This window comes from Ceratotherium simum, chromosome 18 (assembly GCF_057802395.1).
Source record: "Ceratotherium simum simum isolate JZ-2026a chromosome 18, ASM5780239v1, whole genome shotgun sequence".
NCBI classification, from domain to species: Eukaryota; Metazoa; Chordata; class Mammalia; order Perissodactyla; family Rhinocerotidae; genus Ceratotherium; species Ceratotherium simum.
The window spans coordinates 50,946,817-50,959,859 of NC_141917.1; the positions used below are offsets into that span (position 1 = coordinate 50,946,817).

General features: G+C 34.5%; 1 protein-coding gene across 5 annotated transcripts in view; it reads right to left on the minus strand.

The window, feature by feature from the left end:
- The window catches only part of ADAMTS6 (ADAM metallopeptidase with thrombospondin type 1 motif 6), a 336,164-nt gene that overhangs the window by 56,023 nt on the left and 267,098 nt on the right, over positions 1 to 13,043 (minus strand). For all 5 annotated transcript variants that reach the window (XR_015555122.1, XM_087443329.1, XM_087443330.1 and 2 more), the window contains one exon: positions 60 to 189. Coding sequence is in view for 4 of the 5 variants with exons in the window: in XM_087443329.1 (XP_087299455.1) it covers positions 60 to 189 (130 nt within the window). In the remaining variant the exon portion in view is untranslated. The remainder of the gene's footprint in view (positions 1 to 59; positions 190 to 13,043) is intronic.

Sequence of the window (13,043 nt, forward strand, 5' to 3'; positions counted from 1 at the left end):
ATATAATGTTTTCTCTTTGCACTTAAAGAAAATAATTCTCACTTCTTTCTCTTACTTACTCAGGTGGGCAGGGCTCAGCGTTGCAGGCTCTGTGATTTTCAGGTGGCTTGCTGTCAGGGTCACAGTAATTGTTCTGGACAATGGAGTTGTCATCCAACCTTTTACAGACCACCTCTTGCCTTTGGACACCTTGAGAAAAGGAAGACATCATTAATTAAAGAGTCATTTATCTTCTAGTAAGTTAGGTATGCATAGTTTTCCTCTGTGGGAAATCAACCTCACTGGATCGCTGCTGTCTTATCTGTTCCAGAAACATTTGACTGCTTCTCTAAAAAGGAGAGAAGTCCTGGTCATTATACTGCAATTTTAGGGAAAATTATTGTTCTTATATTAGAAACATAACTGTTTCAAGTTCAGAAAAGAAATTATTGGTAATTTTAAACAATTAGGATTCCCATTTGCATACTCTTCTTCATGCTTTCCTTAAAAAAAAAAAAGCCAAACTTCATTTTCCCAAAATATTATCAGATAAAATGTATGAATATACATTTCAGTGCAAAACTGGTTGTATATCTATTCGAAAATAAAACCATAGGGACAAATTTACTTTTTGACATTTTGTAGGACAAACCTCATCAATTTAGTCTGTTAGGAACACACCACATTCACATATTTCATTTTTTTCTTCCATTTATAGATTTATTTCTCTAAAAGCCCAGAAAGTCTAGAATTTAGAGATTGTAGTGGGCCTCTTTTGGACTGCAACACATTAGTCTGTTTGCTTTAACAGAGTTGGCCCCTGTTGATTACACCATTGTCAAATCGATATATACATATTCCATCAAATATTAACGTACAAAATTCTTATCTTATTGTTAAAAATTGGTCTATGTGACCTATTTGCCACAGCTAAAAATATTCCCATTATAAAAAATTTGTAAAAATCTAAATATATATTTTTTATTTATTGGGGAAAGATATCCACCACAACTTGCTCACATTTCACAAAATACAAAGACACACACAAACACACTCGTATTGTAAACATCCCTGGTGAATAGACTTTCTGCAGACCCATGTTCTCTTTAGTGTCAAGGAATCAAAAGAAGCAAAGACAGGTATATTAAGGTATCAGAGAAAAAGTCAAACCACAAGACAATGCTATATGTTCCAGATCATACGGAAGTAGCAGGTTACTTCTAGAATTGGAACTAAAAGCACAAACTAAGCTATCCCCCTACTCACCCACCCCATCTCTGTAACTAGGTAGGCAAAAATACCGAGAAAGAGCATAAAAGCAGCATTAGCAGTACCTGGGAAACCACAGCTTCACACCTAGCCAGTCCCACACAACCTTCAGTTTTGCTTCCCCCCTTTGCCCTTTTTTTCAGTTGCTTTTATTAGTACCCTAAAGAAAAGAATCTGATCCCAAATCAGGGAAATCATGTGAAACAGGATCATTCAGTGAAGGAAACTGTCACTGAAAGAGCTACACGCCAAATGCTTCCCCCACAGTCCCTTAAGAGTCAAGGAAATGCTGCAGGGAGTGTGCCTCAGTCATCATGCTATGCACACTTTCAACTAGGCCCTTTGAATTTAAAGACAGGGAAATCTATCTCCCTGACAGGGACAACTATTAAGTCCTGTAGCCTCCATGATGGGGTGAGCAGTTGAAGAATGTATATTTTATTACTTGCAGTGACCCAAGGCTCTTACTGATCTGATCACCTTCAACAAGTTTTTAGGTTTTCTTAAATTTAGGGGTCTAAAACAGCCTAACGACTTACTGGCAAAACGTCTTAGAGTATGTGTTGTATTCAATTCATTCCCTCCCAATCCCTAGAATAGGCCAAATATCTCAGTTTATGAGACAACAGTTTGGAATTTTTTAACTATTAAACTTTAGATTTTTGAGGGAAGAATGATTCACATCAGGCATAGCTATGATCCATTCACAGATGTTCCACAATATTCATCAGATATCTCCCCATTGTGTCATTCCAGTGGGCAGATAACTAAGTCCATGTGACCCACCTAGACAAAAATCTCTACTATTAGTCATAGGATTCAACTACCAACCGCCACAGTGGCTCAGAACATCCATCCACCGGGGTTCAATATTTTGTTCCTTACATGGAGAGCAGGGAATTGTTTTTATAGGTTAGCATGGTTATTTATTTTTTAAGTCATTCAAATATGATTATACTTGGAGGAGGGAGAAGCAAACCACTCACTTACACAAAAGACTTACAACTTTACCCAACTTTTATAAATATGTTTAATAATAAAAAAATATGATTTTACTTGCAACAAGAAAGTCGGCATTTGATTTAGTATCTTGATTGTTTTTCAGACAAGGATAAACATTTTCAACACTACAAAATAGAACTGATGTTGCTTTGTATCAGTGGCAGAAACATTAATTCAGCTTCTACAGGTTAAAATAAAATTCTACTTCCTTTAAATTAACCCTAGAAAGGTTGTTTGATTATCATTAGTTTTCAAAAGTAGCCTTTAATGTAAAAGAAAGGCCTCTGCAATTTAAATCACAGATGAGACAGTTATTAGAGGTGAAATGGATACCTGATTTTAAGATAAATTCTAGCCACATATGTATCTTGAAAAAATTTAGCTACATGACATTTGTTAAAAATTTGGAAAACACACAAAACCAGAAAGAACAAAATAAAAATTATCCATAATCTCATATCTTTGTTTTGTACCCTTATTTTTAAGGCTATTTTGCTCTTTGGTGGGATCTAGTAATTAGTTTAAAATTACATAGTACACAAACTAAAAATATCAGCTAAATGTGGTTGGCAGGTCATTCATTCATTCACTCATCCATTCATTCATTCAACAGAGAATAGTTACTAAACACAAGGCACTGTGCTTCTTATGAGATATTGGGCTAAGTGCTAAGAATTATAAATTGATTTAATTTTGGTCATGCCTTCCAAACTTCTCAAAAATTAGGAATTAGGGTGTTTTGATGTTCATTTCAGTTTCATAATTTCAGAACATTGTTTTTTTATGAAGTAAAAATTAAAGTCCTTGAATAAACAGCTGAAATTACTCTATATTTTATGAAGATGCATTTTTCCTTGCATTCATATTTTATTAATTTTCTTCTAAAATGTTATATTAGACAGTGGTATTTCACACTCAAGAGTTGACTAGACCAGTAATCTATTCCAAATCTTCCTACAATGCAGAACTATCTTCTTTCAACAGCACACAAATATTCCAACTTTTACCCCCACACTTGGCAAGTTTACAGACTTTTTTTTTAAGTCAGTAGCAACAGGATAACTCTCTAAACCAATGAACCCAATTGGACAGATTTTTAAACACATACTTTTGGATTAAGGGAAAATGCAGCTTTTAGCTTTAGAAAGTAGAAAATACAAATCAACTGTAAATAATCTAAACTAAGTCAACAAGAGAAATGACTGAGTTTAGAATCTTTTTATATGATCAAGCCTATTGTACATAGCTTCTTTTAAAGTAATCTGTAAAACATTGCTAAGAAGTTGATTTAAACCTTGACGAGAATAATTACATCCAGTTACATAAAGCCATTATGCTTTCAAATCTAAAGACTTATAGTCTATAAGCAAAACCATAAAATGTCCACGTGACGAGTCAGTATATGCCTAATCAAAAACAAAATTCTAGTGGCTTAGTGTCCATGTCCCCTGGAGATATGCAGATGTTTTGCAGAATTTTTTGGTCAAATTTAAAACTGCACTAATTACATTTTATTCTTAAACACCTAAAGTTACTCACATGTAAATTCTATACTTTTTTTTAATGCAATCCCTTTTCTATGCTTAAAAAAAATTAATGGTTTCATACTACAAAATTTAAGTACAAAGATGCCATTACCAATACATAGTTACTTTAAACTCTCTAAAATGGGTATCAAAGAATTTTTTTTGATCAAAAAAATTTGATATCAAAGAATCAAATATGATGGTTCTTAAATAGAAATATAACCCTTACTTTTAGTCTATAAGTTTAAATTTGTGAGATCTTGTTTTTAGTTTTCTGCCAATAGTTAAAAGTTACAGATGATCTATTTTCCCACCAGAGGTTCTCTTGTCCAATGAGAGGAAGGAGTACCCAACTTGAATCACTGCTCTAGCTACACATCAAGACATGGCTTTCAGTAATTTTTTTTTTTGTGAGGAAGATCAGCCCTGAGCTAACATCCATGCCAATCCTCCTCTTTTTGCTGGGGAAGACTGGCCCTGGGCTAACATCTGTGCCTATCTTCCTCCACTTTACATGGGACGCCACCACAGCATGGCCTGACAAGCTTTGCCTCGCTGTGCGCCCGGGATCCGAACCCGGGCCTCTAGCAGTGGGGCGCATACACTTAACCACTACACCACGGGGCCAGCCCCGGCTTTCAGTATTTTGAAACAGCATATACCACAAGAAAATAATCAAGTCCACCAAGCTGCAAGTGAGTCCTGGATGGAATCCTTCAATGGCTATGCTTACTCTAGGAGATCGTGATGGATCCAGTGAAAAACCTGGGGCCTTTTGTACAGGAGCTACAGTCCTAGGGCCAATCCTGAGTGAAGACTCCAGAGACCACAGCTCCTCTTCATTTCTTTGCCTTCTTTTCAATCCCTCCTCTCCTCCCCTTATAAGCTGCTCAATGTTCTCACGTCCCATCTCTCTCTTCTTTCAGAGAATTAAATAATTTTATAAATTCATTTATAACAAGATTTGGCAATATATTGTTTTTCTCAGGGTAGTTACCATTTTAAAGTAGAGAGAGGGCACTCAACGCACAGAAATTACCACTTAAATTTCACTTGGAAAGCACTATGTGTTAAACCAAGAAAGATGTGGGGAAGGTTAAAGGCAGAAGAAAGACCTTCTAGTTTTTCTCAAATCTACTCATAAGACCCAGCATTTCAGTCCCAGACCATTCAGTTGATAAGTGAGCAGTCTACAACCACATGTGAGTAAGTCAACAAGAGAAAGAAAAAGAGGTATAAATGTATCCTTGGGATTGATGAGCTAACCAACATCTAGGTAGTTTAACCTAATGGCATAGCACATCATATCTACCCAAGGAACAGTTTTTTGAAGAAGAAGAGGGAGAAAAAAAGTTAAAAAGTCAGAGCTAATACTAAAAATGTGGTTGGTGGCTACGGCAACAATTTGCTTAACCACAGCATCCAAAGTAGTTAGCAACCAAGACAACACTATATAACCACAGTATACAAAGCATATGGCCAGCAATATTAATTTAATCTAAATCTTCACTGCAGATAGCATCCAAAGAGCAACAAGTGCCAGGAAAAAAAATGTCTCTCTGCTCTGCCTTTCACTGCTGGAATCTGGCTGTTGTGCTGTGTGATTATTGGCCAGACATAAGCATTTGTAGGGCAGAGTAAAGACCATCTGCCTTGGATCTAACAGCTGGCACCGAGGGTACCAATCAGCTCCACCCATATGCTTCCTTCTTCTGAAGAGCCTCCTGCTAGTTTTTATCTTTCAAAGGCTTCCTTTCTCTGCCTTCCCAGGGTCTTCCCTTCTGTCCTAAGCAAAACTAGATGTCCCAAGGAAACAAAGGATTATCAAAAGGAAAATGTGGCTCTAAAAATATTGTATTTTTCTACAGCAACTGTGTTTAGTGATGGTAAGGTAGGGTGGGGCATACATATACTGTGTTTATTTGAAATCACCATCCCTGGAAGGAATTCTTATTACTCATTAGATTTTAAGAGTAATCTCTTCCATGGAAAGTTTCTAATGGTTTAACTCATTGAATTCCTACTATGTCTAAGGCATGGTTTTTCGTTTTCATAAGGGGGAAAATGAGTGAGACAGTCTTGACCTCAATGAGATTACATTAAAATGGGGTCGGGGGGAGGAGATAAGGCAAGTACCATTATAATTATATTATGGAAGATACTTTATTTAATAAAATAACGCATTTTGAGGTCTAAAATTTTTAATTTTATAGTCCCCCCATTTTGTTATATGCTGTCTGATTTCTCTTTCCCTGATCTTCACTGATCTTAAGAACTCTTTTCATAGCCAAATGTCTACATCTTTATCTTGTTACTGTGTTTTTCCTTACTCCAACTTCTACCATGTATAGTTACCTCATTTTGAGTTCTAGGCAGTTTAGGTAAATGACCTGAAACAAGTTTTCATTCTCCTTTGTAAAATAAGAGACTCAAATTAGATGATTCCTAATGTTTCTTCCAGATCCAAAATTCTATGCAATTTGTCTCTTCTGTTTCCACAATTCAATTGTTCAATATTTTTCCCCTTCTATGTCTGCTTTTCCCCTGTACTCTACAGAATAATGTCTGGAAAACAGGCATTTGTGAGATTCCATTGGATTTGTAGCCTTGTTTCAGTGCCTAAGTTCTTACCAGTATGAGGTACACATTGAAGGGGCTTGACATGTCAAGAGGTGGAACACTAACTAGAAGTAAAAATTTGTGAGAGGCAAGTTCCTAACATAAAGAATTAACTCAATATTATACTAACACGGAATCTCCATGATCTTTAGTAGGACCTTATTTGTTTTTGGTATTTTATTAAAAATTTAGAGGAATATGTTGAGCGTACAAGAAGACCTTGAGCTTCTTCCACACACTGTGACAGATTTATTCCCAACAGAGAAGCTTTTCTTTTAATTATATATAAAACCCCTTTCTTGAAATCAAAGAGTAAATATTTCATATTTGAGTTACAAACAAGCTGAATAGCTTTTAAACTAAAATCTTCATTTTCTTCAAGTAAAAATACTATATAGTGGTATCATAAGGTCCTATAAAATTGGGATGATGATGCTTACCATTTAAGGCTTAATTTTTTCCAAAAGCATTTTATGTATAATACCTTGTAAAGATGCATAATGCTATGATTGTTAAAAATGCTATTTTGGACAGAATTTTTGTGAAGTGAAACATGACCTGTGACACATAGATCATTAATACAATAGGAATGCACTCAGACTTTGGTTTCAGCCTTACCCAGGTTTTTCAGTGAGTGAATATGTATCCAGGATCATGTTAGGGAAGAATATAATCTCTAAAGCAATAGAAATGAGACGAAAGAAGAAGGAAAACAGCACTAGGGTAGCAGAGATTTCTTGCCTTCAGCTATAAATCTTAACATTAGTTAAAATGCAAGCCACAATATGCAGGAGTAAACAATAAAAAACATCAGGTTATCAAACTAAACTTTCATATGTAAGACTTTTTACAAGAAGTTAGAAAGCTTAAATTATATTGAAAATACATGGGAGAATTTAAAGAATTTTTTAAGTGTATTATATAGGGGAAGCAATATGCTTAAGGAAAAAGATAAATAGAAATAATTATTATAGACAAATAAATGAACAAACATATTAACTTCCAGAAGTGTGAACCAACCAGGAGCATGAGTTTGTCTCTAGAGGAGTTACTCCTCTCAAGGGCATGTTATATGAGAACTGAGCCTGGTGCAATTGATGGCTCCAGAGCCTAGACTTTTGGGAGCAGTGATGTTCACTTTTGCCTTGCCACAATGCCTGGTACCACTAACTAATCCTGTATGTTAAAGGGTACTCCTCCTTCTCAACATTGAAAATGACCTGAAAGGAGAGGATGTGGGAGGGAACGAATAGTAGGATGCCACAATCGATGCAATGATAGACCATGTCTACTCTAAAATATTTTATTTTTCAAAGACCAAAGAGAAAATTAGGGAATAATAAACAAGCTGAATGCAAATCTTTATTCCTCGTAAACTGAAGTCACTTTTTACAAGGGATCTGTGTTATTAAAAATATCACAGTGATCTGTTTTATGTCTAAGTTTGGTATATACAGAAATAAAATATAAAATGACCCTTACAGTTTCAAACAATAGTACGTTGTGCAACCTCACACAGAAAATATCTTTTATAGGGAATTTTTCTTAAAAACAAATTATATAATTGTTTCTTTAAAGAGAAAGAAATGGCAATGAGTAAAGTGTTTTTTAATTATCAAACTAAAATTTCCATCTGTTATCTTTTACTTAACTCTGAAAGTAACTTTTGGATGGTAAATTATAAATCAAAGAAAAGCAAATATAGTTATAAGATTCAACTTTTTATGTCTTTTACACTTTATTTCAATCAAGTCTATTTTGAATCTCAAAAAACAATTGAATTGTGCTTTCCTCTGTCTGCTCCATTTTGGACTTCTCCACTTTAAGTTTCTGTCAAAGTTACAGTGTATATGGCCTTTATAAGCCCCAATACAAGTGTCAGTCATTATTATTGTTATTATGTCTATAAAAGTCAAGTCTCAAAACACTTGTTTATTTGAACCACCTTCTATTAGTTCATTAATAATGTGAATTGACCATTATTAGTGATGTTAAATTTGTTAGGTATCTTAGAATTATCAAAGAAATTAGAAGGACATCTGTGAAAATGTAAAGCCCTTGCCTCTGTTTTACCTAGTACTTTGACAGCTGTTATCTTTCAGTCAGGTGTTAGTACTGGCCTAAAGATTACATTATATTTTTTCTAATAATTACTTTTGAAAAACAATTATAAAAGTGTTATTTTAGAATGGATTTACTGTACTTTTAAGTGCACAATATGCTTGTGTTGTATCATTCTTGAAAACAATAAAATATATAACATGAACATATAATGGTTCCATTGAAACAATGTAGAAATATCCAACATTTTAAAAGGGCCAAGGCAATCTGCATGATAGATTAATTTAAATAATTGTAAAAGTATGCTATTAATAATTAGAATAGCATAGATTATTACTTGTTAGGTAGTAAGTTGCAAACAAGAATTTGCTATCAGGGGCTCTTTTAAATACATAATTTCTTTTTCTTTCTTTTTCCTCTTCTGTTTTGTTTTGTTTTTGCTTTAATCACCCACCAATCTTAAACTGAACTAACAGAGACAAAGGAAGGAAACATACTCAGGAGGACACATCAGAAGGAATACTTAATATAGATATGAAGGAGAAATTTACATATTATTCCAGACTTCTAGTTCCTTAACTGGAAGTACAGAAGAGTCTCTATTTTTAAACTCTGAACATCACCAGGACCCTGAATAAGAAGTTTATATGAATTTTTTTCCTTTTATGAAATGAAATTCAGCATCTATTGAAAGGAAGGGAGGTGATTATTTTTTATCCAACTTTGACGACACTTGTTTGACTTTAAATCAAGAATTCTCAAACTTTCTTTGTTCATGGCACCTTTAGTGTCTCAGTAATTTTTTCAGCACTTCCTAGGCAGAAAAAAATATCTAAGAATTTCACTTATTAAATAGTACTATCAAATAAGTTAATAGTAATAATCTGTGTGGTGTACAATAATCTGTGTTTCCATTGAAAATGAACAATATTCTGCAGTGCCTCTGAATCTGCTGCAGTGCCTTGGGGCACCATGGTGCAGTCTGAAAAATATGGTCCTAAATCAGTAAAATACAAAACAGTAGTTGGAAACTATGTAAAGCATCTTAAAAATCTTAAAGAGTAGAAACCAGCTCCAATATGTATAAGAATCCACATGAATCAGGTGAAATCACAAAAAGTAAAATAAAAAGATTTTGTCCTAGCTGGAAAGAAGAAATACATAGAATGTCTTTTAAGTTTATATGCTACACACACACACACACACACACACACACACACACACACACACACGCATGCACAAATTAGGCTTAAGATGACCTCCAGGGAAGAAAAGGAATAATAAATAAAATAAGCATCTAAATAAAATAAGCATGAAACATACAAGAAAAATTAATTAGGCTACGTAAATGTAAAAGAAAAAGTAACGATAACATTTTAAATGGTCAATACAATTGATCAGAAACATTCCTGAATAACCCCATAGTATATGTAAGAAAATCTGTGCTCTTTAATCTTCAAACAAAACCAAAATTGCCTCTAAAAATAAACCTGTCTCCTTCTTCCTCCTCAATCTAAGCATAGCTGTAGCTTATCTTTTTTCCCCTGAGCTGCCAGGCAATGTTTAGCAGAGAGATGCCTCTGTTTGTCAGCAGAAACCTGATCAAATTGAGTTCTTTGGTATGCAATTTTTGTATTTCTACACAAAGAGGAAGAAAGAAAATCCTAGAAAAAACAATTTGGAGAAAGTAATCAGAAGTGTCACTAGAGTGGATCACAGGACAAAGACTGTATACTTAGAGTATAAATTTAAAACTAATATATGCAAAATATATATGTATGTCTGCCTTTCTTTGCACCACAAATAAAGCATTCTTAAGGTGTCTCTTATAATAGAACAGGTGCAAAGTTGAATGTAACAGTACAGCACCAACTCTCAGTTAATTGGCTTTGGAAGGTTTTGCTTTAAAGCCTAACCATTGTATTAAATAAGAGGAGGAATTAGGGATGTTGGGGACAGAGGGTAGGGCGGCGGTGGGGGGGTGGGGAGGGAATAGTGGGAAATGAGACACATCCAGAAAGGTAGGGAAGGAAATTATCATGAATACTGCTGCATTTTGCAAAGATGCATTCCCTAATGGAACAATTTCCCAAAACAATAGGAAGCCTCCTCTGATTAGAATTATAAATCACAAAGAGAAAAAAAATGTTTGTTATCAGTTTTTATAAATATTGAGTTAAAACAGGGGCCATATGACTCTTATATTCTGACTTGTGGGTCTAAATTAAAGTTAGTTGAGTATATAACCATTTATTCATTATAGCTCCCTGAGGACCATAGAAACTTGAAATTAGAAGGAAGAATTTCAGAAAATCTGTTTAGCACAATTTCACTTGATCTTAGCTAAAAGGCCAAGAAGCAATATTTAGCACAATTTCAGTCAGTTTTAAAAGTATTAATTAGATGCTTATAAATGATCCATCAAGTAAAGAAGAAAGTAATGTAAACAAACTGAGCTATGAAAAAGCTTTCTATAGGCATGTACAAGGTCAATGGCCACACTAAACAAAATTATGAAATTAATTGGCATTCTACCACTTTTTTCATTCCCTTCTCTATTGCCCCCTCTACTTTTGCACTCCAGATACTTATACCTAACTCTTATTAACCTTGCATTCAACTAGTAGCCAATTAATAACAGAGACCTGAATTAGTAATGCTCCCAGAGGTATTTGCATCTGAATGTAAATTATTTGAAAACCAAATAAACTTCAATCAGCCTCAAAGGTAGTTCTTATCAACCTTGGCTGCACATTAGAATTACCTAGGGAGTTCTTAAAATTCAGGCCACACTCCTAATGAATTAAATCAGAATCTCTAGGGATGGGCCCAAACATCAGAATTTTTTTGAAGTTCTCCAAGTGATTCCAATGTACACCCAAAGTTGAAAACCATTGCTTTAGGGAAAGTATTTGAAAAAATGAAATTTCAAAGCTAGTAAAGGAGATTTCTTTTTTTAAATATTTTTAGTTACTTTTTAAAAAAATTTTTAAATATTTTTACATATTTTTAGTCTCATGAAATCAGATGAGACTATCTTTTTTTTCTTTTGAGGAAGATTGGCCCTGAGGTAACCCTTGCCAATCTTCCTCTTTTTCTTTTTTCTCCCCAAAGCCTCAGTACATGGTTGTATATCCTAGTTGTAGGTCCTTCTAGTTCTTCTATGTGGGATGCCACCTCAGCATGGCTCGATGAGCAATGAGTAGGTCCACACACAGGATCCAAACTGGCGAACCCTGGGCCAATGAAGCAGAATGTACGAACTTGACTGCTAACGCCACCAGGCCGGCCCAAGGAGATATTTTTGAGTGGAGATATGTCACGTTCCCCTATCAAGGTGGCCACCTGGTGAAAAATTTCCCTTCAAGGACCATTTTTATTATGAAAGAAAATGCTCATAACAAAAAAAATCACTGGAGACTCAATTTCTAAGTCTTGATTTTAGCAAGTTACTTCACTTGAGTTTTATCTATAAAATAACAAGAATAATAGCAATGACTACCTCACGGTGCTGTTGAGGATGATCAAATGTAACAGGGCACCAGAGAATGTTTTATAAACTGTAAAATTTTATTTATTATTACACAACTGAGGAGCAGAACTATTTATCATTAAAAAGACTAGTTGTAATGTGGATTACACCTATAATATGGATTATTACCTAAAAGATTTGTCGCTTTGTTTTAATAGGCACTTACGTTATGAAATCTAAGTGTCTAGCCCAATGTTTCTCGAAGTATGGTTCCCAAACCAATAGCACCAGCATTACCTGGAAACTTGTTAGAAATGCAAATTCTTGGAGTCTACCCCAAGAATTCAGACCTAATGAATCAGAAACTGGAGGCAGAACCTAGCAATCTTGTTTGAATAAGACATCCAGGTGATTCTGATGCATGCTAAAATTTGAGAACTACACATCCAGCCAAACATTAGTAAAAAGAGACTATGTACGACTAAAATCAAAAGATGAATATACAATATTTGTTATTTGAACCTTTAAAAGTCACAGTGCAAAGGCATACTGGCATAAATTACTACTTAAAAAAAACTCTTAAAGCTTTGTATTTCAAAATAATACAATTCTCACTACCCAGCCAAGCTGTATCAATTAATACATTAATCATGAATACAATGGTAGTATATAAATTTGGGAGTCAGATGAATTACAGAGTATAAAATACTTTGGATAAGGAGTAAAGAAACAAAACTCTAGTAGGAATAACAATGGTTCAGAAAATAGCCGAGTTTTAATCCACTGCCCTTCATTCCTCTCAGAGGAAGAGTCACAACTACATCTTAAAAATCACATTCATCCTGAAGACAACACTCCATAGCACCTCAATGTTCTTATTTAGGCTAAGGAAGTGTTTCATCACTGACTCAGAGAAAAGACCATTTCTTGGACTGAATCACCAGCAATGTTTCCTGCAGCATCAGATTTGTCATTGGGTCTGCTAAGCAACAGAAAAACAGTCTCAAAACTTCTTATCTTAAAAGATCTCATAAGAGAAAGCTACCAACATTGCTCCCAAACTCAAAGTCCAAAGATCTTGCCATTAATAAACTATATGCAACACAGTAGTAGAT